At 45.7% G+C, this 25,476-nt stretch overlaps 1 protein-coding gene across 6 annotated transcripts in view; it reads right to left on the reverse strand.

Annotated features, from left to right (window-relative positions):
* Window positions 1–25,476, reverse strand: part of LOC149364147 (E3 ubiquitin-protein ligase MIB2-like) — a 49,568-nt gene that overhangs the window by 12,342 nt on the left and 11,750 nt on the right. For all 6 annotated transcript variants that reach the window (XM_089574137.1, XM_089574136.1, XM_089574135.1 and 3 more), the window contains 14 exons: window positions 24,633–24,739; window positions 20,996–21,190; window positions 20,051–20,223; window positions 18,882–18,992; window positions 16,301–16,405; window positions 14,616–14,784; window positions 12,896–13,023; window positions 11,270–11,418; window positions 9,481–9,643; window positions 6,427–6,581; window positions 5,507–5,633; window positions 5,007–5,225; window positions 2,876–3,063; window positions 804–1,027 (listed from right to left, as the gene is read on the reverse strand). In XM_089574137.1, the coding sequence (XP_089430263.1) occupies window positions 804–1,027; window positions 2,876–3,063; window positions 5,007–5,225; window positions 5,507–5,633; window positions 6,427–6,581; window positions 9,481–9,643; window positions 11,270–11,418; window positions 12,896–13,023; window positions 14,616–14,784; window positions 16,301–16,405; window positions 18,882–18,992; window positions 20,051–20,223; window positions 20,996–21,190; window positions 24,633–24,739 (2,213 nt within the window). The remainder of the gene's footprint in view (window positions 1–803; window positions 1,028–2,875; window positions 3,064–5,006; window positions 5,226–5,506; window positions 5,634–6,426; window positions 6,582–9,480; window positions 9,644–11,269; window positions 11,419–12,895; window positions 13,024–14,615; window positions 14,785–16,300; window positions 16,406–18,881; window positions 18,993–20,050; window positions 20,224–20,995; window positions 21,191–24,632; window positions 24,740–25,476) is intronic.

A 25,476-nucleotide genomic window follows, 5' to 3' on the forward strand; every position in this document is an offset into this window, starting at 1 on the left:
GGATCGGTTTGAGTTGCTGCAGTGCCCCCTGGTGTGAAGCTACAAAACCAAAAGATGGGGAGACTGCTGAGTTTGCCTCGTTTGCCACGAGAGAGGTACCCAATGTGCTGGTGCGTGGCGCGTCATGACAACTGCATTCGCTTGTTGTGATTGTAAACGTTCCTCTCAAGACGGTTCATGTTTTATTGTCATGAAACTCATGTGATCCAGCCATATTTCAAGCAACATAGCGCTAGTTAATAGATAGTTGGCGCCGTGAGTTTGTTATATCAAGGTCAACTACTAAAACATCTTCGTTGCATAAGAGTGCAAATACACACGCTTCAGTCGGGGGGAGGGGGGTTGGGGAACTTCGTAATATCGAAGAGTTCGCTGCAAGGAGGTTCGCTACATCCAGATTTAACTGTACTAAAAACTTTTAATAACTTCACTGTTTAAGAATGCTAATGTCTTCAAGGAACTTCAGTGTTTGCTCATATGGAATGGGGGGCTAACTATTGACCAATGCCTCCCACCCTCACAATGTGAGGAGAATCGAGAAGATGGAAGTGTGCACAGCATCTGATCAATCCTTTCCACACAGCATGCATGGCAAGGGCCATCAAAGCTGAAGTCCCCTTCAACTTCCCAAAATTTGGTCGCTCCCATATACACAGGCCTATTTTGCCCCTATTCAGAAGGCATATCATCTCAGGGAAGGACATTTCAGTGCCCTTCCCTCCCTGCCAAGCATTACGATAATAACTACTGCTGCACATACGGCTAAATAACCTTTCCTGCTTGCAATGTTCAGCGCAACTCACCGGCATCGACCTTGCGGGCGATGACCTCTTTGCAGGTGAGGCATTTCTTCATGCGCACGCTGCAGTCTTCGCAGGCCATCCGATGACCACAGGGCTCGAAGGTCACCGAAGCCGGTGACTCGAGGCAGATCTGGCACTCGGCGCCACGAGGAGGCAGCTCGCTGGGCAGAGTCCCGCCACCACTAGCTGGCTCCAGGGCAGGTGCCGTCAGGGCAGTCGCACTCCTGCACATCGAGAGACAACGGTGGTCAGCATTGCTTGCACACTTTTGACGGTGGGTCGAAAGTAGCCTCAGCAGTATTCTGGTTTGGTTTGGTTTATGGGGTTTAACGTCCCAAAGCGACTAAGGCTATGAGAGACGCCGTAGTGGAGGGCTCCGGAAATTTCGACCACCTGGGGTTCTTTAATGTGCACTGACATCGCACAGTACACGGGCCTCTAGAATTTCTCCTCCAAAGAAATTCCAGCCGCCGCGGCCGGGATCGAACCCGCGTCTTTCGGGTCAGCAGCCGAGCACCATAACCGCTGAGCCACCGCGGCGGCTTTACAGCTTTCAGTTCTGACAAACACAGCCCAATGCCAGCTCCTATAACTACGTATTTCTGGGCCACTAATGAGAAAACGGCATGTTGCTGAGGCCTCTACCTATTGCAGTCCAGATTCTGCAAGCTGGTTACGGCTCTCACCCATTTCAAAGCAGGAGCGAAAGAAATAGAACAAAACTAGGGGTGTGCGAACATTTAAATTCTCGAATACAAATCGAATATGAATATGAAGGAAAAATGGTTTCAAGTATTGAATCAAATATCTGTTCAGTACAAAAAAAATATTTTAGAAAATGATAAACAAGCAAATGCTGTTTCCTAGAAGAAAAAAAAAAAGAACTGTGGAAATTGCGAAACAGCGGTACAGCCATACGAGGCACAGGCATCCTATAAGATCATGACAAGCATCCATTTTCAGCGTGCTGAAAGAACAACACGGACGTAAGTGAGGGGAGCATGCACAATGGAGTCGGAACGGGAACACTGCTTCTAAAAAGGAAAAAAGAAATGACCAGAGGCGCACCAGTCGATGTCTGAAAGTGCCGCAGAGCTGGGTTTGGACTACTGGCGAATGTGTGGGCCGACAGCTTCCGTCGCCACGGCCAAGCGGTGAAGCTCGGTAATCCGAAACTGTGTGACCAAGCTATTTTTTTGGTCTAGCGGCAGGGGACGTCCAAACGTTGTCACGCTGGCCACTACGCCCAATTAAGCACTGTGCAGGTTACAATTGCGCCATGCAATAGGCAGGATTTTTGTACAATCTCTTGCCCTCCTGTGACACCTCAACTCGCACCTTCGAGAGCCTCTCGCTAAGTCCCGCAAGCGGGCTTTCCTGAATAACATAGTTGATCAAACCGAGATGGTGGAGCTCATGCTAGGAGAACTATGAAGGCGACAGCACGAATGCCATAGGTGTGGGCATTAAGTAGGTAACATATTCATCATCATCAGCCTGACTACGCCCACTGCAGGGCAAAGGCCTCTCCCATGTCTCTCCAATTTACCCTCTCCTTCGCCAGTTGCGGCCACCATATTGCCGCAAATTTCTTAATCTCATCCACCCACCTAACTTTCTGCCGCCCCCCGCTACACTTGCCTTCTCTTGGAATCCACTGCGTTACCCTTAAGGACCAGCAGTTATCTTGCCTTCGCATTACATGCCCTGCCCAAGCCCACTTCTTCCTCTTGATTTCAACTAGGATTTCAAACAAGCCACACTCTACACTATTGCAGAGACTAAGCAGTGTTTGTGATCCAGCTGAAGACCATAGTTCCCAATGTATGCTAGTGATTAAACTTCAGATTCAGAACTCATGCGCTCACTGAGGCAGGTTTCCGCGGCTAGCAGGCAGATTGCACTAACCTAGAACTTTCAAGCACTTTTTTGTTTGTCGCCACAGGTGCCATGAAAATCTGCAGGCCTGAAAACATTAGACACATCAGCATGCCAGGCCAGGAGAAGAGTACTGGTGCTGGTACGACACTGAGGAGCTCTGGTCGAAGCTTGAATGAGAAACCAACACATACTCCCGCAGGGTGCTCCAGTGCTGAAGCAGCTCTTGAATGGCTGGGCTGCCAGCGAGGTCGAGCGGTGTGCGCCCCGCCAGGTTGGCACGGTGGAGGTCGGCCCCTTCTTTGACGAGCAGGCAGGCGAGAGCCAGGCTGCTGCTGTTCTCTATCTCGGGAGGGGCTGACGAAGCCAGCTCACTGGAAATCTGTGCACAAACCGTGAACGAAAGGCAGCCATCAGGGTGTTGAATATTGCCTTGCAAAGAGCCAGTGTGACAAAAGATTTCGAGCAAATACCTTGCTTTGAGAAGAATACTATATACAGTGAAGCTCATTAATTCGAACTTCAAGAGACCGAATAAAATGTCTGAATTGTCCAAAAGTTAGAATTATCGAATAACCCCTAGAAAGCTATCAAGAACTGCTTGCTTCACAATAAATTTATTTGGTGAAAAACTGGGAAATGTATGCCGCCTTTCAAGATAAGAAAGACATGGCAATGACTATTGTTCACGTTTTCATCAATGCTTTATTGCGTGCATACTGTCGGGAGCATTGATGCAGAACTTCTAAACAAAGAGACCGGACCACCCTCGGAGACGAGGCCATCCGTTTGTCGTCAGGTGTGCCGTTGCATGTCAGAGTCAGAGGGACGTGGGTGGGAGTGATTCTACAGCATGGAATTCAGGTTTAGAGTAGGGCTGTTTTGACAATCTCGTGCTACGCGGGTTATACCTGGCATTCGGGAACCCGTTCGAATTAACCAGTGCAAAACCTGTAGCATTCGAATTAACGAGCATACGATGCAATAGACTTGCATGGGTGCTGGCCAGGACCAAGCCAGCAATTCGAATTATCCAGATTTATAATTATTATCCAGATTTTAATTATCGAATTATCCAGATTTTAATTATCGAATTAAAAACCTTTTACTGTGATGGAAATGAGGCAAGTAGGTGCAGTGTGAACAAAAGATGTTCTAGTCAGCCCCCCTTGAGCCTAGCATGCGGATAAATTTTTGGGACTGTTTATGGGGATTTATTATCCTAAAGCGACTCAGACTATGAGGGACGCCGTAGTGAAGGGCTCTGGAAATTTAGACTACCCAGGGTTCGTCAACGTGCACTGAAATTGCACAGTACATGGGTCTCTAGAATTTCGCCTCCATCGCAATTCGACCGCCGCAGCCGGGACTGAACCTGTGTCTTTCAGGTCGGCAGTCGAGCGCCATAACCACTCAGCCACCACGAAGTGTAGTAGAGTTAAACGTGTGCTCATCATCACTAGTATTAAGACCTGCCTAAAAGTATCACCAGCAAGGTGGTAAGGTATTTGTCTGGGCTAGCCGGTACAGGGTTCAAACTGAAGGCACAGCCTGCCTTAGTCCCATCCTTCGTGCGCCGTGCCTTCAATAAGGTGGTACCGCGCAATTTCCGCTTCCCGTTAAAGAGTGAAAGATGAACGTCCTACTCAGAATGAGCCCGCGTGACCAGGCAGTACGCCATCATACTGCATGCTTCATGGTTTGAACAAGCAGCCTCAGTACCTAGAGCCAACTCATTAACTCGAACTCTGAGGAGACCGAAGATTTGCTCAAACCAGGGCAGGGGTTCTCAAACTTTTTTGCTTGGAGGAACCCCAAAAGCCTTCAATAAGTTCCAAAGAAACCCCCCCCCCCCCCCCCCCCCACCCCCTCCGCTTTTACTTACCAGCAATGTTGTCGAGTGCATTTTTGCAAAGAGAGAGTTGCAAAAGTTAAATGTTTATTGCACAGATTAATACAAATACTAATGTGATGGGTGGTACTGCTTCCCTTTTGAGAGCAAGTCAAAGCGTGGCTCAGTAGCACTCAGAGCCAGTCTCATATCAGCTGCCGGGTCAGGGCCGGTGAGGGTTCTCGCGGAACACAAAAAGACAGCCCGCAGAACCCCTGTGTTCCGCGGAACCCAGTTTGAGAACCCCTGGCTTAAACTATGAGGAATTTGAATTAAGGGGAGATTTTTAATCTTTCATGCATGTTGACAGGACCAAAGTGCCAGTTCAAATCAACTGGATGCTCAAATCAAGTAAGCTCAATTCAACGAGAGTCCACTCTACCCACTCTATCAGCTCCGCTTCACACAAGTGAGAGAGACACAGAGGAACGAACCAAGGCCGTGGCAGGCGCCTCGCCAGTGTCGGCGGGCATCTGCAATGCCTGTCGCTTCAGCAGGGCCAGATGCAGCGCAGTGTCACCGTCCTCGTCCTGTGCGTCGAGGTTCGCCCCCATGCCGATGAGCAGCTCGACAATGCCACACTGTCCTTGGCTGACGGCCAGCAGCAGAGGCGTTTGCTTGCGGTTGTTGCGCACGTCCACATCGCACTGGCCCTGTCCAGAGAGGAGGAAAGCACAGGAATGGTTACAAGACTGGAGACTTGAAACTCTACAACTACGGCTCCTTGAAACGAATAACGTCAACGATAAACAGTTTCAAAACCAGTTAGTACATACTACTTTGAACTCTGCACTGGTACTTCAAATTACTGTTGGTAGTAAAACTCAGCGATATCTCCTTGAAAGCGACATTCAAAAATACAGGGGCGCTCAAGCAAGTTTAAGACAGCTAGAGGAACAGGTTGGAGGCCAGCAATGATGGTAAATGGGACTACCTGTGTAAGCAGGGTCTCCACCACCGAGAAGTGGCCATTCAGAGCAGCAAGGTGCAGCGCTGCGAAGCCATCGTCCTTCTTGATGTCAACAATCTGCCGTGTTCTCGATAACAGCTTCTCCGTTGCACTAGGAAACAAATGCAGGGGGCATTGCCATTGAAACAGGAAAAATTAAAAAGCAGATACAGCAGCAAATTAAGAAAGGAAGACAACTCATGCGCATCGTTCCTTCAGGTAAAGCCAGTTCTGCCTTAGAATGGAGCAACAAAAGTGTATAGGCAAGATGACAATAGAGAGAGCTAATTGAGGAAAAGTCAAAAGGCAAACCTGCTAAGAAAAATGAAAACGTTTTAAAGAAAAGGAGTAAGATATGAGCAATGTTCACGGACATCATGCTGATGCTCAATCTGTACTCCTATGCATATTGTGTGACAGCTGCAAAGAATCACAAAATACGATGATGTACACACAACTTGCTCAAACCCTCCACTCCAGCTAAACGATGGTTGGCAATAAGGTGCAAGTTGTCAGCTGGACAGAAAGGTGACAAACATGCCTTTTCATGCAAAGGCAACATATAAAGTAAAAACCACAATGCGGTGTAAAACTGTGCCTTTTATGCAAAATGAAGTTCAAAATGACATTGAGGTGCAAACGAAACATGAAAAGTGAAAGACATCCTTTTTCAATGGTCCCTGTAATGGTCAGTTTGGTTTTATGCGGTTTAACGTCCCAAAGCACTGTGAGTAGTACTAATGAGCTTGCGCTTACTATAAGCACACCACTGTAAAAAAGCCACACATAACTTTTGCTTTCACTACCCAGCTCAATATTGTACAAGAAGCAGACAAAAGCAGCAAGACATAATAGAAAGGAAAAGAAGCACAGCTCTGCACTGCAATATGTGGAGCAACACTCACAAATTGTTGCCCTTCAGCGCTGCATGGTGCAGAACGTTGAAACCTCGCTTGTTCTTCAAGGAGAAGTCGATTTCCGGCACGCTGATAAGCAGGTCAATAATCTCCACGCTATCTTTGCCAATCGCATCATGTAGTGCCGTATCTCCAAATGTGTCCTGCATTCAACAAAGCAATTTCCCTAAGTGAGGCTCAAGCCAGAAGGAAAGTCTGATGTTGCTGCACAAATGGACAAATTCACCTGGCTGATAAGCTTCAATCGTAGAGAAGCCCTCGAAGCTCTTAACCCTTTGAGGGTCGAATTATTTTGAAGAAAACTTTCCCAGGTGGTCAAATTACTTTATTGCGGATCTTGAATCTACAAAATGCATATAATCAAGAATAAATAGTAAAAAAAAAAAATTAGGAACAGTACTTTGGTGACAGCATCACTCACAACTGGAAAATGTTCAATAGAATAGAATAGCAATGGTGATAAGCAAGCTAAGAGCAGCACCAATAAAGAAAGAAATCAACTTTCGCCGCCTCTGCAAAACAGTGCCCACAAAGAGAAAACCCGTTTCGCGCGACTCCGTTGCGATCCCGCGGCGGAATCGAAACCGCGTAGGCGCGTTGCCACAGAGGGCGAGAATACCTCGCGAGCAATGGTGATAAGCAAGCTAAGAGCAGCGTCAATAAAGATAGAAATCAACTTCGGCAGCCCCTGCAAGATAGTGCTGACAAAAAGAAAACTCAAATTTCGCGCGACTCCGTTGCGATCCCGCGGCGGAATCAAAACCGCGTTGGCGCGTTCCCACAGAGGGCGAGAATACCTCGCGAGCAACGGTGATAAGCAAGCTAAGAGCAGTGCCAATAAAGATAGAAATCAACTTCGGCAGCCCCTGCAAGATAGTGCTGACAAAAAGAAAACTCAAATTTTGCGCGACTCCACTGCGATCACGCGGCGAAACCAAAACTACAAAAGGGGTGTTGCCGCAGTCTGTACCGGCGCGCTAAAGCTAGACATAAGTTCTGCTTATCTCCGTAAGAAGGCAGCACAAAATTCAAACACTTCTTGTAAGTCCTAAGAGGTGGCAGCACCCCCCAGTGAGAACGCATTGTTCTTTTGGCGCAAAATTTCAAACGGAAGATCGAAACCGTACCCGTACGGCAAAGACCTTGCAGGACAGAAAACCGCCGCCGTACATATACGGCAAAAACCTTCAAAGGGTTAAAAAATGGGCTGCCATACTGAATTTGCAAAGAAAGAGCAACAAAAAAAAAAGAAAATTGGAGGGGATACTTAGGCTCCACCTTAAGGATATGACGCGGTAGCGTAATAAGTTAATGCCCCATAGGAACCGGGTGGCCATCGCATGGCACCGAAGTTGCCTCAGCAGAACAGCGCCGCTTGTGGCAAAACGCTCGTGAGAGGAATGAGGGAGCTGCATAGCCGGTTGCACTTGGCAAGAATGGCTCTACTCATCGTTCTGCGGTGCGGCTTTCAAGGCTTAAATAATCGCATGCAGTTTTTTCGATCAGGCAATGCAGAAAAAGAGAAGAGCCTTTACGAGGCATGCCATGTGTATGGCATGCGTGAGTGTCAAGGTGTGGTCACTCACATATCCAGTAAGTGCATACCACAGACAAAGCTGAATGCACCAAGCTAGGATGTGGACCTGGTAAGTAAGTGCAACTTCATTCCTTCAGGTAACCGTTGTAATACATGCCGTATTACTGCCTGCATGCAGTTGGACGCATCGAGGAACATAATAGCAGCAAAATGCTTCTGCAAAGCCGGCATGGACGGCCGATGCAAGTTTGCTGTGGTGCTTGCATTCGCTGTTGATAAAGAAACGGTGTCATGCACGAGCACCAGTTGAAGCTGAGGGGCGCCTGCTAAGAATATTTACTCAAAAGGAAGTACGTCAAACCAAAACCATACAAAGCTAGAACTCCAGAACCGTTATTCGCTTGAGACGAATACTTCAATATTTCAAACAACAAACATTCGGATTGATTAGAATATTCAATATTTAGAATTTTAAAATATCTGCGCTAGCGTTATTGAGGTGTCACTAATTCGCATGTCAGGAAAATAACATATGCATTACCGTTCCATGTATTGCCCTCCTTGAGAGAATCCGCGCGGCCCAAATCTAGAAAATCCTTTTGTTTCACATTGATCTTTTGGTTTGGTTTGGTTTCATTTATGGGGGTTTAATGTCCCAAAGCGACTCAGGCTATGGGAAGCACTGTAGTGAAGGGCTCCAAAAGGCCTGACCACCTGGGGTTCTTTAAACACACTGATATCTCGCATTGATCTTGTTGGTTGGTTGGTTTATGGGGTTTAACGTCCCAAAGCGACTAAGGCTATGAGAGACGCCGTAGTGGAGGGCTCCGGAAATTTCGACCACCTGGGGTTCTTTAACGTGCACTGACATCGCACAGTACACGGGCCTCGAATTTCTCCTCCAAAGAAATTGTGAATGCCAAGTTTGTTTCTAGTTATTTCAAGCTTTACTAGATGTACAATGCATCAATTGTATTGCATTTTTTCAGCCCATCTTTACTGTAATATGCATCATTTGTGCTGCAGTAACCAGTTCCTGCTTCCTGAGTTTTCCTGAGTTTTCAGTTCTCTGCTAGCACTTGGCTTGTCCCTTCTTCTCTTGTTTTACTGCAAAGTTTCTATCTCAAATTTAGGGGATATTCAAAATTCCGCAAGCGCGCTTTCACGCATAACAATGTTGTCCCAAACAAGATGGCTGACCATGCGTTTCCAGCTGAAACAAAGCAAGAAACACTGGTTTTTTGTTTGATTCTTCCAAAATACGTTTCTTACATTCTGCCAACACCTTTAGCGCCTGTCCTGTAGCCTACGTAGTTCTTGTATAGCGAAGTCGGCCATCTTGTTTGGGGCAGCATAGTTATGTGAGAAAGCGCACTTAAGGAATTTTGAATATCCCCTATTAACCGCTCATCTTGGAAAACTATTTATGGTTTAACCATCTGGGCCCCACTGCCATCCGTGGCATACATGCCAGGGCAGGGACACAAGGAGGCTGAGCTGCTGACCTGTATGTTGATGTTGAGGATGCTTCGGAACTTGAGGAGGACCCGTATGCAGTTGGTGTGTTGCTTGTTGACTGCCACATGCAGCGCGGTGCACTTCGCCCGGTTGACAGCGTTGATGTTGGCCCCCGCCTTCAGCAGGATCTCCATAATTGCAGGCTGGTTGCTGCAGTGTGTAGAACGGAGACATTTGAGCGCAATTACTAGAAAAGGAACCACAGCAGGAGGACTTTCAATTTCTAATGCAAACAAAAGCTAGCAGGAATTGTGCATATGGAATCAGCGGTACCACCAGTTCGGAAACGCAAAACATCCCACCAATTCCAGGCCCTGCCACCTGTGGTGCAGGTCTGTCACCTCAAAAGTCAGCTCACCACTACATACATCACATGCAACATATACTCCACCTCAGTAGTTCCGCCGCCGCGGTGGCTCAGTGGTTATGGTGCTCGGCTGCTGACCCAAAAGACACGGGTTCGATCCCGGCCGTGGCGGCTAGAATTTCTTTGGAGGAGAAATTCTAGAGGCCCGTGTACTGTGCGACGTCAGTGCACATTAAAGAACCCCAGCTGGTCGAAATTTCCGGAGCCCTCCACTACGGCGTCTCTCATAGCCTTAGTCGCTTTGGGACGTTAAACCCCATAAACCAAACCAAACCTCAGTAGTTCCTTGCAGCACTACCAAAGCTGCAATGAGTGCAGAGGCGGCGTTCTGACGCTGCAGAATGTAGTGCCAGTGTAAAAGGGGCATAATAGATAGTATACACTAAAAAAAAATTTCATGGTTTGTAGTGTACATGCGCCAAACACTATTTCAAATCAAGCTTTACCGTAAGCTCACGTTACATACGCTATTTCTCGAGTTTAACTTGCGTGGCACTTGTGTATGCTGAAATATTATTTCCGAAATGGCACTGCCCTTTGAAGCAGGACCCCTCGCTTCAGACTGAATTCGTAGTCGTTACTGCCATTTCAAGTGCACTCAGTCGCCATAAATGAGGCACCAGGCTTTCATCTTGCCTATAACAAAACGTGTGAGCGATAAATTTGCCTTATTTGCTTCACCCGGCCTATGCAAGGTTCGGCACATCTGTGACGCATGTCACGGGAGAGTGCAGCTGCTTCTGTGCACCAAAGGCACTCAGTGGCAGAGCAGGAGGACACTACAATGTCTTCGACACTCCGGAGGTGCACAGGGCACAAGGGCTTTAGTTCGGTGTCTGGGTGGCAGCAAGAGGGGTGTCATCAGTGGGTAATGGGTACATGTGGACAATGGCCATGGCACAGGCTGAAATGGACTGACTCGGGACAGGGTCTGGCAATGACATTGTCATTGGATGCACACTTTCCCCAAGAACGCTTTGAACCACACTAAGCGATGCTGTAGTGACTATGAGGCTGTTATACCAGAATAAGCCAGCATTATGCTGCACCTTTGCGTGTGGTGTGTTCCTCATAGGGCAAGTCCAGGCTCGCAATCTCCCGCCTGGAAGGCGTAGCCTTCATGCCGCATCCTCAAAAATAACACATCCCCAATGACCTAATAATGTTTGTCAGGACTGCAGTCAAGAGCGCGTCATGCTAGAAGCAGATGAAAGAGAAACAGCACGATGGCATATGGCCAATCAAACACTGAGAGTGGTACAGCGTGCTGTCAATTCTGAAGAGGATGGCCAATCAAACACTGAGAGCGATACAGCATGCTGTCAGTTCCGAACTGGAGGGCTCACGCAGCTTCGATGACAGGCGTTATGCGCCTTTTCAAGTCACTGACAAGGCCTAAGGGAGCTCACCCAAACGCAGCATAGTGCAACGCCGTGTCACCGTCGTCGTCCTGGGCATCAACCGCAGCACCACACTGGAGCAGCAACTCCACGATTTCTCGATGACCCTGGTGGCTGGATACCTGCAGGGCTGTCTTGCCAGAGCTTTTCTGGTTGACCTGTGGGTGGAGACAGCCGACATTTGTCCCGCCTGTCCAACATTCACTACAAGAAAGCACATTTTATTCAATATATAGAAACCTGCAACTGCTATGGATAACACAACCTCTGCTGCATTGCTTAAAGGAGCACTTAAGCACTTTTCTGAGTGCAAAAAGATGCACTGAAATCAGCATGGGTACATTACAAATGATGCCATCCCAGCATAATTTTTTCTCCCACACGACAAACAATCTGAGGAACGTTACCAAGGAATGAATTTGAAGAACAATACTACTCCCCATTTCCCTCAAACCAAATTTTCTTCTCCCTTCTCTCTTGATGTACCAGATAACCTTGCTCCCACCACTATCTTCATGCACACACTTTTATATTGCATTGGTCGTTTTGTACTAGTACTTCGCATATACTACCCATCACTTAGCTTGGAGCGCATGCAAAACCTACAAGTGACATTGGGAAGTGAAAAAATAGCTCCTCAGCACACCTGCTAGTAAGTGCTGAGGAACCACTGGCAACAAGTGAAACTAACATGGACAAGGAGCATAGGCAACTTCGAGCAGGCTGTTAAAAATCACTCTTGTTTCAAAGTGTGTCACCTAGGAATTGAGAGGACTGCTGGCACTAATTGCAACAAATTCTGTTGATATCTGTACAGTGCTAAATTATTACATAGTTTGGAACATTTTTACGGGACTTATTCTGGCACTTTGGCTCATGATGAGCAGATTCTGGTACTCGGTATCCTCAAACACTCACTTAGCCCTCTGGGCATGACATGACATCATTATCCGGTCCAAAGCTGCCACCTTCTCTTGCCGCAGCTTGCCACCTACACGCATTGACAATGTAATAAGGGAGTAATTACTCATTGGCAACCACCCAAGCGCAGCCATACGGCTACAAAGGAAAGCTATACAGCTTTCTCAGAAACTTCGTAGTTAAAGAAAAATTCGTCCTGGTCCGGGGTTCGAACCCAGGACCACCGCTACACCGGACCAACCCCGGACCAGGACGAATTTTTCTTTAACTACGAAGTTTCTGAGAAAGCTGTATAGCTTTCCTTTGTAGCTGTATGGCTGCGCTTGGGTGGATGCCAATGAGTAATTACTCCCTTATTACAAATCTACTCCACCATGGGGGATTCCCCTAAAACATTTGACCAACACAGTTCCCACTTTGAGTTATTGATCAATTCGCTCTCGTCCTACCATAAGCTTGCCGTCCTGGTTAGCTCAATTGGTAGAGCGACTGCTCCGGTGTAGCGGTGGTCCTGGGTTCGAACCCCGGACCAGGACGAATTTTTCTTTAACTACGAAGTTTCTCAGAAAGCTGTATAGCTTTCCTTTGTAGCCGTATGGCTGCGCTTGGGTGGATGCCAATGAGTAATTACTCCCTTATTACAAATCTACTCCACCTTGGGGGATTCCCCTAAAACATTTGACCAGCATTGACAATGTGTTGTGCAGTGCATACCCTGTCTGGATGCTTTGCAAGGTGGTCGCGAACCACTTCCAGGTGTCCCTGGGCTGCATCCCGCACCAATCGATCCATGCTGCCAGCATCACTCTGCTGTTCGGCTAGCAGGTGACCCAACAACGGATCTGCAGCGAGAGAACAGGCAGATGCGTCACCAGGCATTTCACAGGCAACAGAGTTCACATGATGCTGCGCTCCAAGTAGGCTGAGCTTTATTGAAAACACTGAAACAGGAGAGAACGTAAACTGATTTCATGGGCTCACAGCTACAACAATACGACAGGTGTGGATTGAGCACACTTGAGATCCCTACTGAGGAAACCACTTCACACTGCTGGAAAACAGGTAAAGCAGGTAAGGAGGGCACTGGTTTTTGGGGCCAAAAAAATGACCCAAAATGAAATTTCCTGAAAATGGCATTTCTGAATTCTATGGCTGCCAGTTTTTTTCCTTCCAGAAACCAGTATTCGAATACTAATAATATCGAAGTTAGATCGCAGTGTGGGCTGAATATGCACACGAGAAGACAATAGAACAGCATGCAAACTTTGGATACCTGACTGTTTTGGTACATCAATATCTGTGCATCTATAATAGACAGAGATGTAATTTTAAGGTGCAGTGCTGGCAATGTTCGAAGCGCAATTGTTCAATTAGGCTTAAAAAAATTCTTATTTTGCAAAACATATAGATGCTTGAGAGGCAGACATTGAACGCTGGTATTCCAAGCATTGTAAAATTACTAATAAGGATAAAACAAAAACACTGCTTTGAAAACTGCACTCTTTACTTGTCAGGCTATGTAGACATGCACTAAAAATTATTTTTGAGCCATTCTTTTTTTTTTTTCGCCGAGGTAATAAGGAATGCCTAAAAAATAGGAGTGTGCGAATATTCGAAATTTCGAATACAAATGTGATTATGTTTGATATTCGGTTGATGCTCAATTCGAGAAATTGATATTCGAGAATTTCCGAATATTAAAAAATTTTCAAATATCCGCCAGTGGTACTACCGCAGCGACCTTCGTAATCCGACCAAGGCAAAACCACACTACCTGGGCAAATTATCTGAAGATCAAGTTTAAAGTCGCAGGAAAACAGTACAAAGGCATCATCCTCGCTTTCTTCTCAGTCGTTTATCGCATGGGCTGACCAAATTTCGATGCAGCTAGGCTTGGACCTCATATGAAATCCTGTAAGTGCACTTTCCCACACATGACAATTGATGAAAACAAGATGGCTGACCACCCGCTTCGAACAATAACACTGCGAAAGCGCGTTTTTCAGCTGGTTCGTTTGATCTTTCCGTAAAGTGTTCCTTCCTTAAGGAATCCTTAAGGAAGGAGCACTTTACCTTTTCGTTAAGGATGTATTCCTTAAGGAAGGAATACATCCTTCCATAAGAAATCTTAGTTTGGTATCTAGAACTGCATTTTTCCCAAGACGCTAACTGTGACAGAAAGAAATGTGTTTTGTACAATACTTCATGAAATACCATGAATTTGGTCACAAACAATTTATAACGCCAAATCCCGCCGTAAAAAAAGCCTGTTTTGATGAAATCTCAGCAGCAGCGAAGTATTTTCAAGACTTCCTTAGTCCTCAAAAAACGTTCGCACCTGAAACTTAATTACAGCAAGTGAGGACATATTTTTTTTAATCTCTTGATTCAAACATACTGCAGCCCTCAGACTAGAGGCAAATCAGTGACATACTGGCGTGCTCTTCGCGAGTGTTGGCAGTCATGGTGTTGCTGATCTCAGTGGCCGATCCAGGCACAGGAACCACGCAGAGTGGGTTGAACGTCCACGTCCGGCCATCCACGTTCACCCGCAGGTCACCGTCCGAATACAACTTCATCACCTTGCCCAACTTGCCCAGGCACTGCATGGAAGACAACAGCGTTTGTTGAGCAGCACAGCCCACGACTGCCAGCCAAAGAGTCAGATGTGCTCACGGCAATCCAGACATCTTTACATGATCACCGCACGGACCCAGAGAAGCCATAGATAAGCTCTGCCAGCCATAGCACTAACTCCTTGAGCGAGTTCTTATCCTCAGATCATGAAACGCTGGCTTGACCTGCTTCCACTGTCGTGCACATCATCATCATCATCAGCCTGACTACACCCACTGCAGGGCAAAGGCCTCTCCCATGTCTCTCCAATTAACCCTGTCCTTCGCCAGTTGAGGCCATCGTATTCCTGCAAACTTCTTAATCTCATCCGCCCACCTAACTTTCTGCCGTCCCCTGCTACGTTTGCTTTCTCTTGGAATCCACTCCGTTACCCTTAAGGACCAGCGGTTATCTTGCCTTCGCATTACATGCCCTGCCCAAGCCCACTTCTTCCTCTTGATTTCAACTAGGATGTCATTAACCCGCGTTTGTTCCCTCACCCACTCCGCCCTCTTCCGATCTCTTAACGTTACACCTATCATTTTCCTTTCCATAGCTCGCTGCGTTGTTCTTAACTTAAGCTGAACCCTCTTTGTTAGCCTCCACGTTTCTGCCCCATAGGTGAGTACCGGTAGAATACAGCTGTTGTATACTTTTCTCTTCATGGATATTGGTAAGCTACCATTCATGATCTGAGAGAACCTGCCATATGCGCTCCACCCCATTCTTATTCTTCTAGTTATTTCCCTCTCATGATCCGGATCTGCGGTCACTATGCAAAATGGAGAGACAGGAAAAAGAAAAGGAAGCAAGGGGGAATATGAAAGAAGAGAGAGGAGCGAAGTCCACAAGAGAAGCAACTATGGCTGTGGTAAAGCAGCATTCGACTGAATTTGCACTTTTGATGCCACAGGAAAGTCATTTCCATTTCCCTGGCAGCCAGCCAAACAGATGGTAATGCACGCAGCGCCCATTTCTAGCCACACATTTTCCTCTACCAACAGCACGAAGGACGATTCCCCACGTACAGAGCCGGCAGTGGCACTTCCTCCAGTGCACAGAATGACACCAGTGCCACATTTATGGCAAAATGGTCCTCTACAAACAACAGCAAGCCTCTGAAATTACAATGAAATCTCTGTCCTTTAAACCAGCTTTGCCGAGTGACAACAGATTAAACCATATCGAATGCTGGAAAGAGAAACATCAAGTTATCTTTACTGAAAATGATGCCCCCTATGTCCAACTGTGGCAGATAACGCCGTCAAATGAAACCATACAACAAAAATGCTCATACAAAGCACTTGCATTTTTTCTCTGAGAAAGAAAATAAAACCAACCCAAGCTGCCAAAGCAAATGCCAGCCATCAACTTTCTTACATCACTAACCTGTGCATAATGCCATCCTAGCTTTATTCCATGTGTATTCTTGTGTATTCTGAGTGCATTCTTGAAATCTCAAAGGACGCACAGAAAGAGCACCGAGCGCTCCTCCCGACTCACCCCTTTCATGTCGTCGATGTACTCGCCATGCCCGACTTGCCACTCCTCCAGCTTCTGCAGGTCGTCGCAAATCCTCACCATGTCCCCCACAGAGAACATGACCACCTGGTGACCAGAGCGGGACATGGGACAAAGGTGCACCCAGACTAACTCCTACACAGGTGGGCAACATCGCACTCAGAAACATAATTTGAACCCAAAATACTTAGAGGGAGCATTTCACAATTTCTTGAGAACAAACACGCAGCTAGGACTAAAGCGAACTGTGCAGAAAAACTTGCAGGACCCATACTTCAGAGGGCCCTACAAAACTGTGCTAAAAGGAGAGATGTGCAAATATTTGCAATTACAAATATGAATCAAATGTGTTTGTTATTCGGTTCATATTCGACTTGAGAAACAGACATTTGAGAATGCCTGAATAACCAAAAATGTCCGCATATTCAGCAACATTCAAATACTATGCTGACTTTCACAAATCCGATCGTATCAAAGCCACAATATCTGGGCAAATTATTTAAAGACTGAGTTTAACATGTCGGAAAGACAGTATAAAGGTGTCCTTCAGCATGTGGACCGGTCACATTCGGACACTGCTAGACCTCGACATCTCGCAAAATGCTGTGAGTGGGCTTTCCCACATACCATATGTGACAAAAACAAGATGGCCAAACATACGCTTCGAACAATCGGAACATGCAAGCACGTGGTTTTCTGTTCGTAATGTGTTATGTGATTAATGTCCGCACTCACGGCAGCACTAATCCTGTCACCACTACAACTCTTCCAGTGTGCGCTCCACCATCTCGTCTTGGTCAACTACCCTATTTACTTGCACAATTTTCACACTTCTTTTTTTCTGAAGTTAAGGTTTCAAAAAGAGGGTGCGCAAATTACATGGAGATTTCTCAAACACGTCCCAAAAAACTCTACAGAGGTCATAATGTATACGGTATATTGCCGCGCATAAGTCGACCCCACAACTCTCGCCCCTTGCTGTCCAAAAAAAAAGCCGACGCCATATATAAATCAATGCATACCCCGATTTGTATTCGTATTCGAAAATGTCAATATTCAAGTAACCCTCGTTAAAAGCTATGAGTAGTGGCATCGAACTGGCAGCTGGTACAGCAGATACATTAAGACGCATCCACAGAAGGCATCGAATACAACTGCCGCAGCTGTAATAACAGGTATGATGAGGACGTTAAACATGACAGGGGCTCTCCATTTAGCACCTGATAGAAGAACAGCCCCTACAATGAACATCTCATGTTTTCATCCACTTCCACTACTAAGATTAAGACAGAGAAGCACTTGCTTAATGCACTCTCATGGCCCTGCACTGAGTGTGAAGCATTTCTCGCAATTCAATGTAGCAGCTTTTATTTCAGTGCAGGCAAAGGAAAGGGGCGTAAACAAATCTCTATACCACCATAAAAACATAAAGCATGGGAAACAAGAGGTTTCAGCCCGCACAACAATCCACAAAAGCAATTTACCAATCGCAAATGCACATCGTTGCTACATGTGATGGATCTCCAACTATGCAGACAAGGCTCAACCAACTTTACACTTGAACTCACATGCCCAAACACATGGCAAGGCTCGCATGAACTCACACTCTGACTTCCTGATATGGACACACAAATCTGACCACACTCAGGTTCAAACTGAAGAGCACTTAACCCTTCAAGGGTCGAATTATTTTGAAGAAAACTTTCCCAGGTGGTCAAATTACTTTATTGCGGATCTTGAATCTACAAAATGTATATAATCGAGAATAAATAGTAAAAAAAAATTAGGAACAGTACTTTGGTGACAGCATCACTCACAACTGGAAAATGTTCAATAGAATAGAATAGCAACGGTGATAATGAAGCTAAGAGCAGCACCAATAAAGATAGAAATCAAGTTTCGCCGCCTCTGCAACACAGTGCCCACAAAGAGAAAACACGTTTCGCGCGACTCCGTTGCGATCCCGCGGCGGAATCAAAACCGCGTTGGCGCGTTCCCACAGAGGGCGAGAATACCTCGCGAGCAACGGTGATAAGCAAGCTAAGAGCAGTGCCAATAAAGATAGAAATCAACTTCGGCAGCCCCTGCAAGATAGTGCTGACAAAAAGAAAACTCAAATTTTGCGCGACTCCACTGCGATCACGCGGCGAAACCAAAACTACAAAAGGGGTGTTGCCGCAGTCTGTACCGGCGCGCTAAAGCTAGACATAAGTTCTGCTTATCTCCGTAAGAAGGCAGCACAAAATTCAAACACTTCTTGTAAGTCCTAAGAGGTGGCAGCACCCCCCAGTGAGCACGCATCGTTCTTTTGGCGCAAAATTTCAAACGCAAGATCGAAACCGTACCCGTACGGCAAAGACCTTGCGGGACAGAAAACCGCCGCCGTACATATATGGCAAAAACCTTCAAAGGGTTAAATGGTGATTTGGAGAGGCATGGACTCAAATTCACTCACAATTCCCATTTGCATAGACTCAGACTCAAGTCCATGTTAACACTAGAGTTAATATGAACCGAGAGAGTGGGCTCGGAGACTTGAAAAGGCGCGCATAAGAGCACTCACCTTTGTCAGGGCATCTGGGTGAAAGGTCCACCGGTTGTTGGAACCCTCGTACTGGACCCTTATGTCCCCTCGATCCGTCACACGGTGAACAGTGCCTATCTTTCCGATCACCTGAAAGGCACACCGCAGGCTTCATTTGCATCCCTGTCTCTACCCAGAAATTCTTTCTTTCATCAGTCAAGCCATTACCAAAGCCATGCAGTTAACATTACTACAATTAATGATACTGCATGTCAGCATAGCAGATAACGCTCTTTTAATTTCACAGCTCCGGCGAACACTGAGAATCTGTTGGCTGGAGTGTTTTCAGCTCAGTACATTTTCCTCTTCCTTTTCTTTTTTCAATATGGGAACGCTGAGTTATTACTGCCTTGTCAGGGACTCTTACAGATTAACAAATTTATTAACTGCAATGATTTCACAAGAGTGTTTTTACAAGAATACAAGCTTCTTTTTTCATTACATTATAATCTGTGCATTTTCCATACCGTGTGCAAACTGTGCCAATGGCACTTAAGACCCTAGGATGTAGAACAAATTCAAGCTTTGTTTATTTATTTATTTATTTATTTATTTATTTATTTATCATCATACCCACAGCGCCATTGGCTGGCATTACAGTGGGGGGGGGGGGGGGGGGGGGGGTTGAAGAAAAAGTACACAAATGCCACCGCGTGCAGGTGGTTACAAAAAAAAGATAACAATGAGATAGAAAGAACACGGAATTATTATACACAAAAAATGTCACAGCATGGAAGAAAATGAATCATTTGATAATATGGACACTACTTCCTCAGGCAGCTTGTTCCATTCCGAAACCGTTTTGGGGAAAAAAGACATTTTAAAAAGGTCAGTCCGGCACCTGTATTCTTTAACTTTAAGTGAATGATCTCTACGTAAAGACACGTAATCAGGGTTGGCTATATATTTGGTTCTGTCTATTCCAGTTCTAGAATGAAATATATTATGAAATAATTTTAAACGCAGTACTTTCCTACGTTTTTGAAGTGAGTCCCAACCCAAAAATTTTTTCGGATTTGTAAAGGATTTGTAAAGTGAAAGTACGCTTCCATGTCCTTTAACCAGTTAAAATGAGTCGAGACGAAAAAGAGCAACCTCTCACATAAAACACACACAACAGGACAGCACATCTGAAGAGCAGCACAGACCTCGGACATCTTGGGATGCCAGCCTCCGTGCCCATCCTGCATGATCTTCAGCGACTCAATGTCAAGGAGCACTTCCACCCTGTCTCCTACGCTGAAGGGTGAACGCTGCTGCAGCTGGGCTGAAGAGGCACCTCGCAGTGTCACAGCTGCCCTGTCCGACGAGGAACCCATGCCTGCATCGGCGCAATGCATATCAGGACCTGACCATGGCTTTATGCCTACTTCGAAAAGGTCAATCGTCCCTGCAGCATTCAAGCCATGAGGCATGCATGCATCGCTTCCTGGCACCTAAATCTTGATAGCGGCCTGTTATCACTGACTGGGCTGGCACGTCAGAGTTATTACAGACCGACGCACAATCTTTGTTATCCCATTCAGTTGCAGCTTGAGAAGCTTGCCGCTGATAAGCCGTGCATCACATACCTGTAGCCCATATTGAGAGTGTTTGTGCCTCTCCATGCCAAGTCAAACAGTTTCTACAGATTAAACATTTCTATTACGAAAGATCAGCGCCTCGCCACAGGTGTTGCATGCCTTTGTGCGATATAGAACGTACAATTCTTTATCACCGCCAACGCACATCGATGGAAGAAATTGGAAGAAAAACCAACGCACAAGAGTCTCACTAGCTGCTAAAATTATCCCAAATCCCCCAACTAATGCTCCCTCTTGCAGTTGAAGTGCTTCTCTGGGACCAAAAGGAAACTTTCAGATGTTTAATCTAAAGACACTTCAGAAGTTAAGTCTCTTGACTTCAAAGCAAGAAGCATTCAACAGATCACAAAGACAAGAAAGAGGCAAGAAGCCATGATATTGTACTCCTCGTTTGAGTCTTTGCTGCTCAAAAATAAGAAACAGTGACAAGGGAAACTACGCGCTGCACCAAGGTATTTCACTGCTTCCAGGAAAGCAACAGAGACAGTAGTGAGTACACTCTCTACGCACCTAAAACAGGCAAGTGGTCCCGGTAGTAGGTGGGTCCTGGTATGTCCTGGATGCACCTCAGATCCACCTTGCCCAGGTGCCCCAGCCGGTAGACATTCGTGGAGCCGGACGACCAGCGCACACTGGCCACACTCCGCCCGGACTCAGTCTCCCAGCCCCGCACGTCTGTCACCGTGCCTGTCTTGCCTTCACCCCCTGCACAGTCACCTCGCTTTGTCAACCGAGGTCTCGATAAAATGCTCTGGCTGCCACCACGTCCATGCCAGCCTGCACATGGCCGGCAGGCATGAAAAGCCTTACCACGCCAGCTGTGAACCAAAAAGGTTTGCCACCAGCTACTTGCTTAAAGGGAGACTGAGGAGAAATTGAAGTTGGCTAGTACCAACAGAATACCAGCTTATGATTACAAAAACGCCACTCATACTGACAACAAAGCTCTTGTAACATAGAAAAAAGCAAGAACTAAAATACAGGTATCGCTGCCACAGGCCAAACTCGCAAGTACAAGCGTGATGACGTCCTAGGACAAAACAGTGTTGCTAGAACCAATGATTCTAGCAACACTAAGACACGAGAAGCCACGAATCACTGAGGTGCAGCCAATGCATGCGCAAATCTCCTTGACGTCGCCAGATGGCGCCACATACCTGGTAGCTTTGCACGCGCCTGCAGCATTGGGACCAATCAGCGCCTGCTCACTGGCGGTAGGTGGGCTCCTGGTATTCCGCTAACGGTAACAAGGTACACGGTATGCTAAAGGTGCCTATTTGAGAGAACTTTGTTGACGACTTTGACAACGGGATCCATCGTAACGCTCGCAAAACGCCGGTGCAAACATAAATGAAGTGACGGTAGCGACGGCCGCAATAGCCGACAGATGCCTTCAATGTGCGGCCGGCAGTAGCTTTCTTTTCGGCTGCCGCTAGGCCGCACTGCTGGCACCAGAAATCACGGAGTCTGCGTTACGTCATGTTCACGTCATGTTTCACGTCACTGAGTCCTGTGTCGTAATAAGAGAGTCCCAAGTTTGAATCATAGCGGTGGGAAAAACTTTTTCAACTTCGAATCCAAATTTCTCAGAAATAAATGCATCTTTCGCTGCCGGCCAAGTGGCAACAAAGCCATGAAACGCCGAACTATCGGATTTTTCTTTTAAAAAAATATTAACAGAGCTCTCCTCACTGTCCCTTTAAAGGAAGACTCAGGACAACTAAATCCAATTTTTGTTCTCAGTAAAAATCAACTGTACGGCTATGTGGATTTTGAATTGGCAGAAAAGGACATATTTATAGTCGTGAACACTGCATTCAAGAATGAAACATTTTTACTCCCACCATTCGATTCAAAGTCATGGCGCCAATACAGAGAAGGACTCAGTGATCACTGACTGGAAGCGAAAAGCATGGCAGCCTAGCCTCAGGAATCCGAATAAAAATTTTCTTCACGTCACTGCAGTTGGCTTGCAAAAATGGCCTGTGACAGCAATGCCTATATATATTTCATTTTTTAACCTTTTCTAGCTTAAGACGGCTCCGTTTTCAGTGAACACAGCTCTTTGTCATAAGAATGTGCTATTCTACAGCTACAGCACAGCTGCAATTTACCCTCAGTGTTCCTTTGATATGAAGCTTGCGACCACTCTTCTCGCAACAAGCTGAACAGTGGAACGTGTTGAGACAGTGGTGGCAGTCGCAACATGCTACTCCCTTCGCTTAGAGAAAATTCCGTCGGCACACATTTCGAACACGACTCTGATGATCTCCCAAAAGGTTATGAACAATGTGGGAGATAATAATAATAAATAATAATAATAATAATAATAATAATAATACTTTCTTTCCACCAAATCAAATACAATTTGATGGAGGAGGGAAGAAAAAAAGCGGCTATCCGCTTGACGGAGTTCTCCTCTCCTGTTCAGACGGCAGTGACAAAAAACAAGGAACTAAATTGAACATCAAGTTATAGATGAATAAAAACATCAATATAAGCAATGTCTATAACCGAACAGAATACGCAGAAATCAACAAGGGGTGTCAGCAACGAAAAAGGGGTATCAGCACAGTAGACGGCCAGTCATCAAATAACAACAAGGGTGGAGAGCAATTCATAAAACAGGAGTTGACGTATTAGCATTTAACCAAATGAACAATCATACTACGCAGAGAGGAGATGGTGATTTCACGGATGTTTACGCCTGCTTCAATTAACTGGTTTTGTAAGTACGGTAGTTGGTAATTAATTCTTTGACGACCGTAGCTAGTTCTTGTAAATGGTAAAACCCATTGTGGTTTGTGGCGATGAGGATATGGTGAATCGAACTGATGCAAAAGAGCCAGAGAGGAAATGGTGTCAACATGGCACTTTTGCTCAACTGTATACACGCGCAGCAGTCTGTAAGCATAGAGGTTTAATATGGTAATAATGTTGAGGTTAGTTATCAAAGCCCGAGTTGTGTGTCTATTGGGCAAGTCATAAACTATATGAAGGATTTTTTTCTAAAGCACGAATATCTTTTGCAGGTTACTATGTGTTGTTGTTGCCCACACTAATGTGCAGTAATTTAGGTGTGAACAGAATAGGGAATTACATAAGACAAGTTTGACTGTCTGTGGTAAAATATGTCTGTGGTGTGATAGAAAACCTATAACCTTGGATGTCTTCAACATGACATGACTGACATGGTCATCCCACAGCATATTTTCGTGAAAGTAAACACCAAGTGATCTGAATAATTTTAATATTTCAATGTCTTGTGATTTATAAGAGAGAGCTATTTCTGCACTACAAGTTTTATTCTTCGGACGGAAAATTACAGCCTTGGATTTTGACACATTTATTGAAAGAAAATTTGAGTCTGACCATTGCTCTAGATTGTTTAATATGCAATTAGCATATTAAACACTTTGACCTCTAATGTCACTGCAGCATATTATGATAAAATTACACCAGCACACTTGCTTCATATGCTGGCTCATATTTTGAATGGAAAAAAAAATGGTTTTTGGAAAACTGGTTTTTGAGGAAATGAAATGAAATGAAATGAACTGTCTCACATCTCGGTGGACACCTGAACCGCGCCATAAGGGAAGGAATAAAGGAGGGAGTGAAAGAAGAAAGAAAGACTTCGACCACCTGGGGATCTTTAACACGAAATGACAATGCACAGCCCACGCGTACCTTGTGTGTTTCGCCTGCCGCGACCGGGTTCGAACCCGGGAACTTTGGCTCAGCAGCCGAGCGCCCTTACCGCTGAGCCACTGCGGCGGGTAATTTAATGAAAACTCCAAATGATAAATCCCAGGCATCCTTAATGTAATTGCTGCAGTTCACGAATTCCAAAAATTGTATAGGCAACAAATCTTTCAAGCTTCTGATTTTGATACTACAAACTATGACACCTTCTAAATTTTGTCTAAAAGGCCTCTATGACAACAATGAATTCATTGCTAGCATGCCTCGCATATAACTCAGGTCTGTATTGCCTTGTGAGACAAAAAATATTCATTAAATCATAAGGCCACTTCACCTGATGTGAATGGCAGTAACACTTTCACCCCAAGCAGGTACAGTATCAGACCACTGCGGAGTCCCTCAAGTTTCAAATGACAACAGGGAGAAAGGCCAAAGCACTCACCGTCCTGGTTGCCCCAGTCCCAGTCGTGTCCTCGGACAACCTTGGCACCCGCGAAAATCCCACGCGCTTGAACTTTCACCGCACCCTGCCTCCTGGGCATTTCTATCCTGCAGAGACCAAAAGTTGACACTACTCTCCAGTGAGATCCGCCCACTGAGGCAAGCCTCATTACAAGAACACGAATAAAGAAACATTTTTCTGCCTAAAAGATCCTCTGCCATAATTTTAGAAAGGCAGGCAACAAACAGTGCAACTACAGAAAATAATACCAATTTAAAAATACCTTTATTTTAATGCAAAGCACTGCAACTGGCAAGTTCAACTTTTTAATGAGGCGCATGATCAGTACAAGAGAAAAAAATAAGAGAGTCAGCAAAAGGTTCCCCGCAGCACGCATTTTGCGACATTTTCCTTGATCTCAGCCATGCCTCACGACCCAGAAAAAGGAGAGCAGCTCAAACCTCACAATTCATGATGAACAAGACTTGGTTAATAGGCCAACTTGAAACTAGGAGCCAAGGCTGTCCAGCATGATTCATAAGATTCGATAGCAGGAAGCTAGATACAAAGAAATCTAGGCAACACACTTACAGTTACTGAATGCATAAGATGTGTGAAACAAAAGCAAATGGCTAGGCAGTCAAGGCTTTGGCTTAAATCACTTCATGTTCCATCCACACACCCAGACAGGTAGCCCCTCTCACTGTCACAACCTCCACTTAATCACGCAGAAGAAAGAAAATGCAAGGGACACACTTTACGTGAACAGGTTGTCCAGGTTCTACTGTAATGCACAGTTATACTAAAACAAAACTCCACTGCCATCTGACCAGCAGAGAACTCC

This window comes from Amblyomma mixtum, chromosome 2, assembly GCF_055824585.1.
Source record: "Amblyomma mixtum isolate Tamu chromosome 2, ASM5582458v1, whole genome shotgun sequence".
Classification (NCBI taxonomy): Eukaryota; Metazoa; Arthropoda; class Arachnida; order Ixodida; family Ixodidae; genus Amblyomma; species Amblyomma mixtum.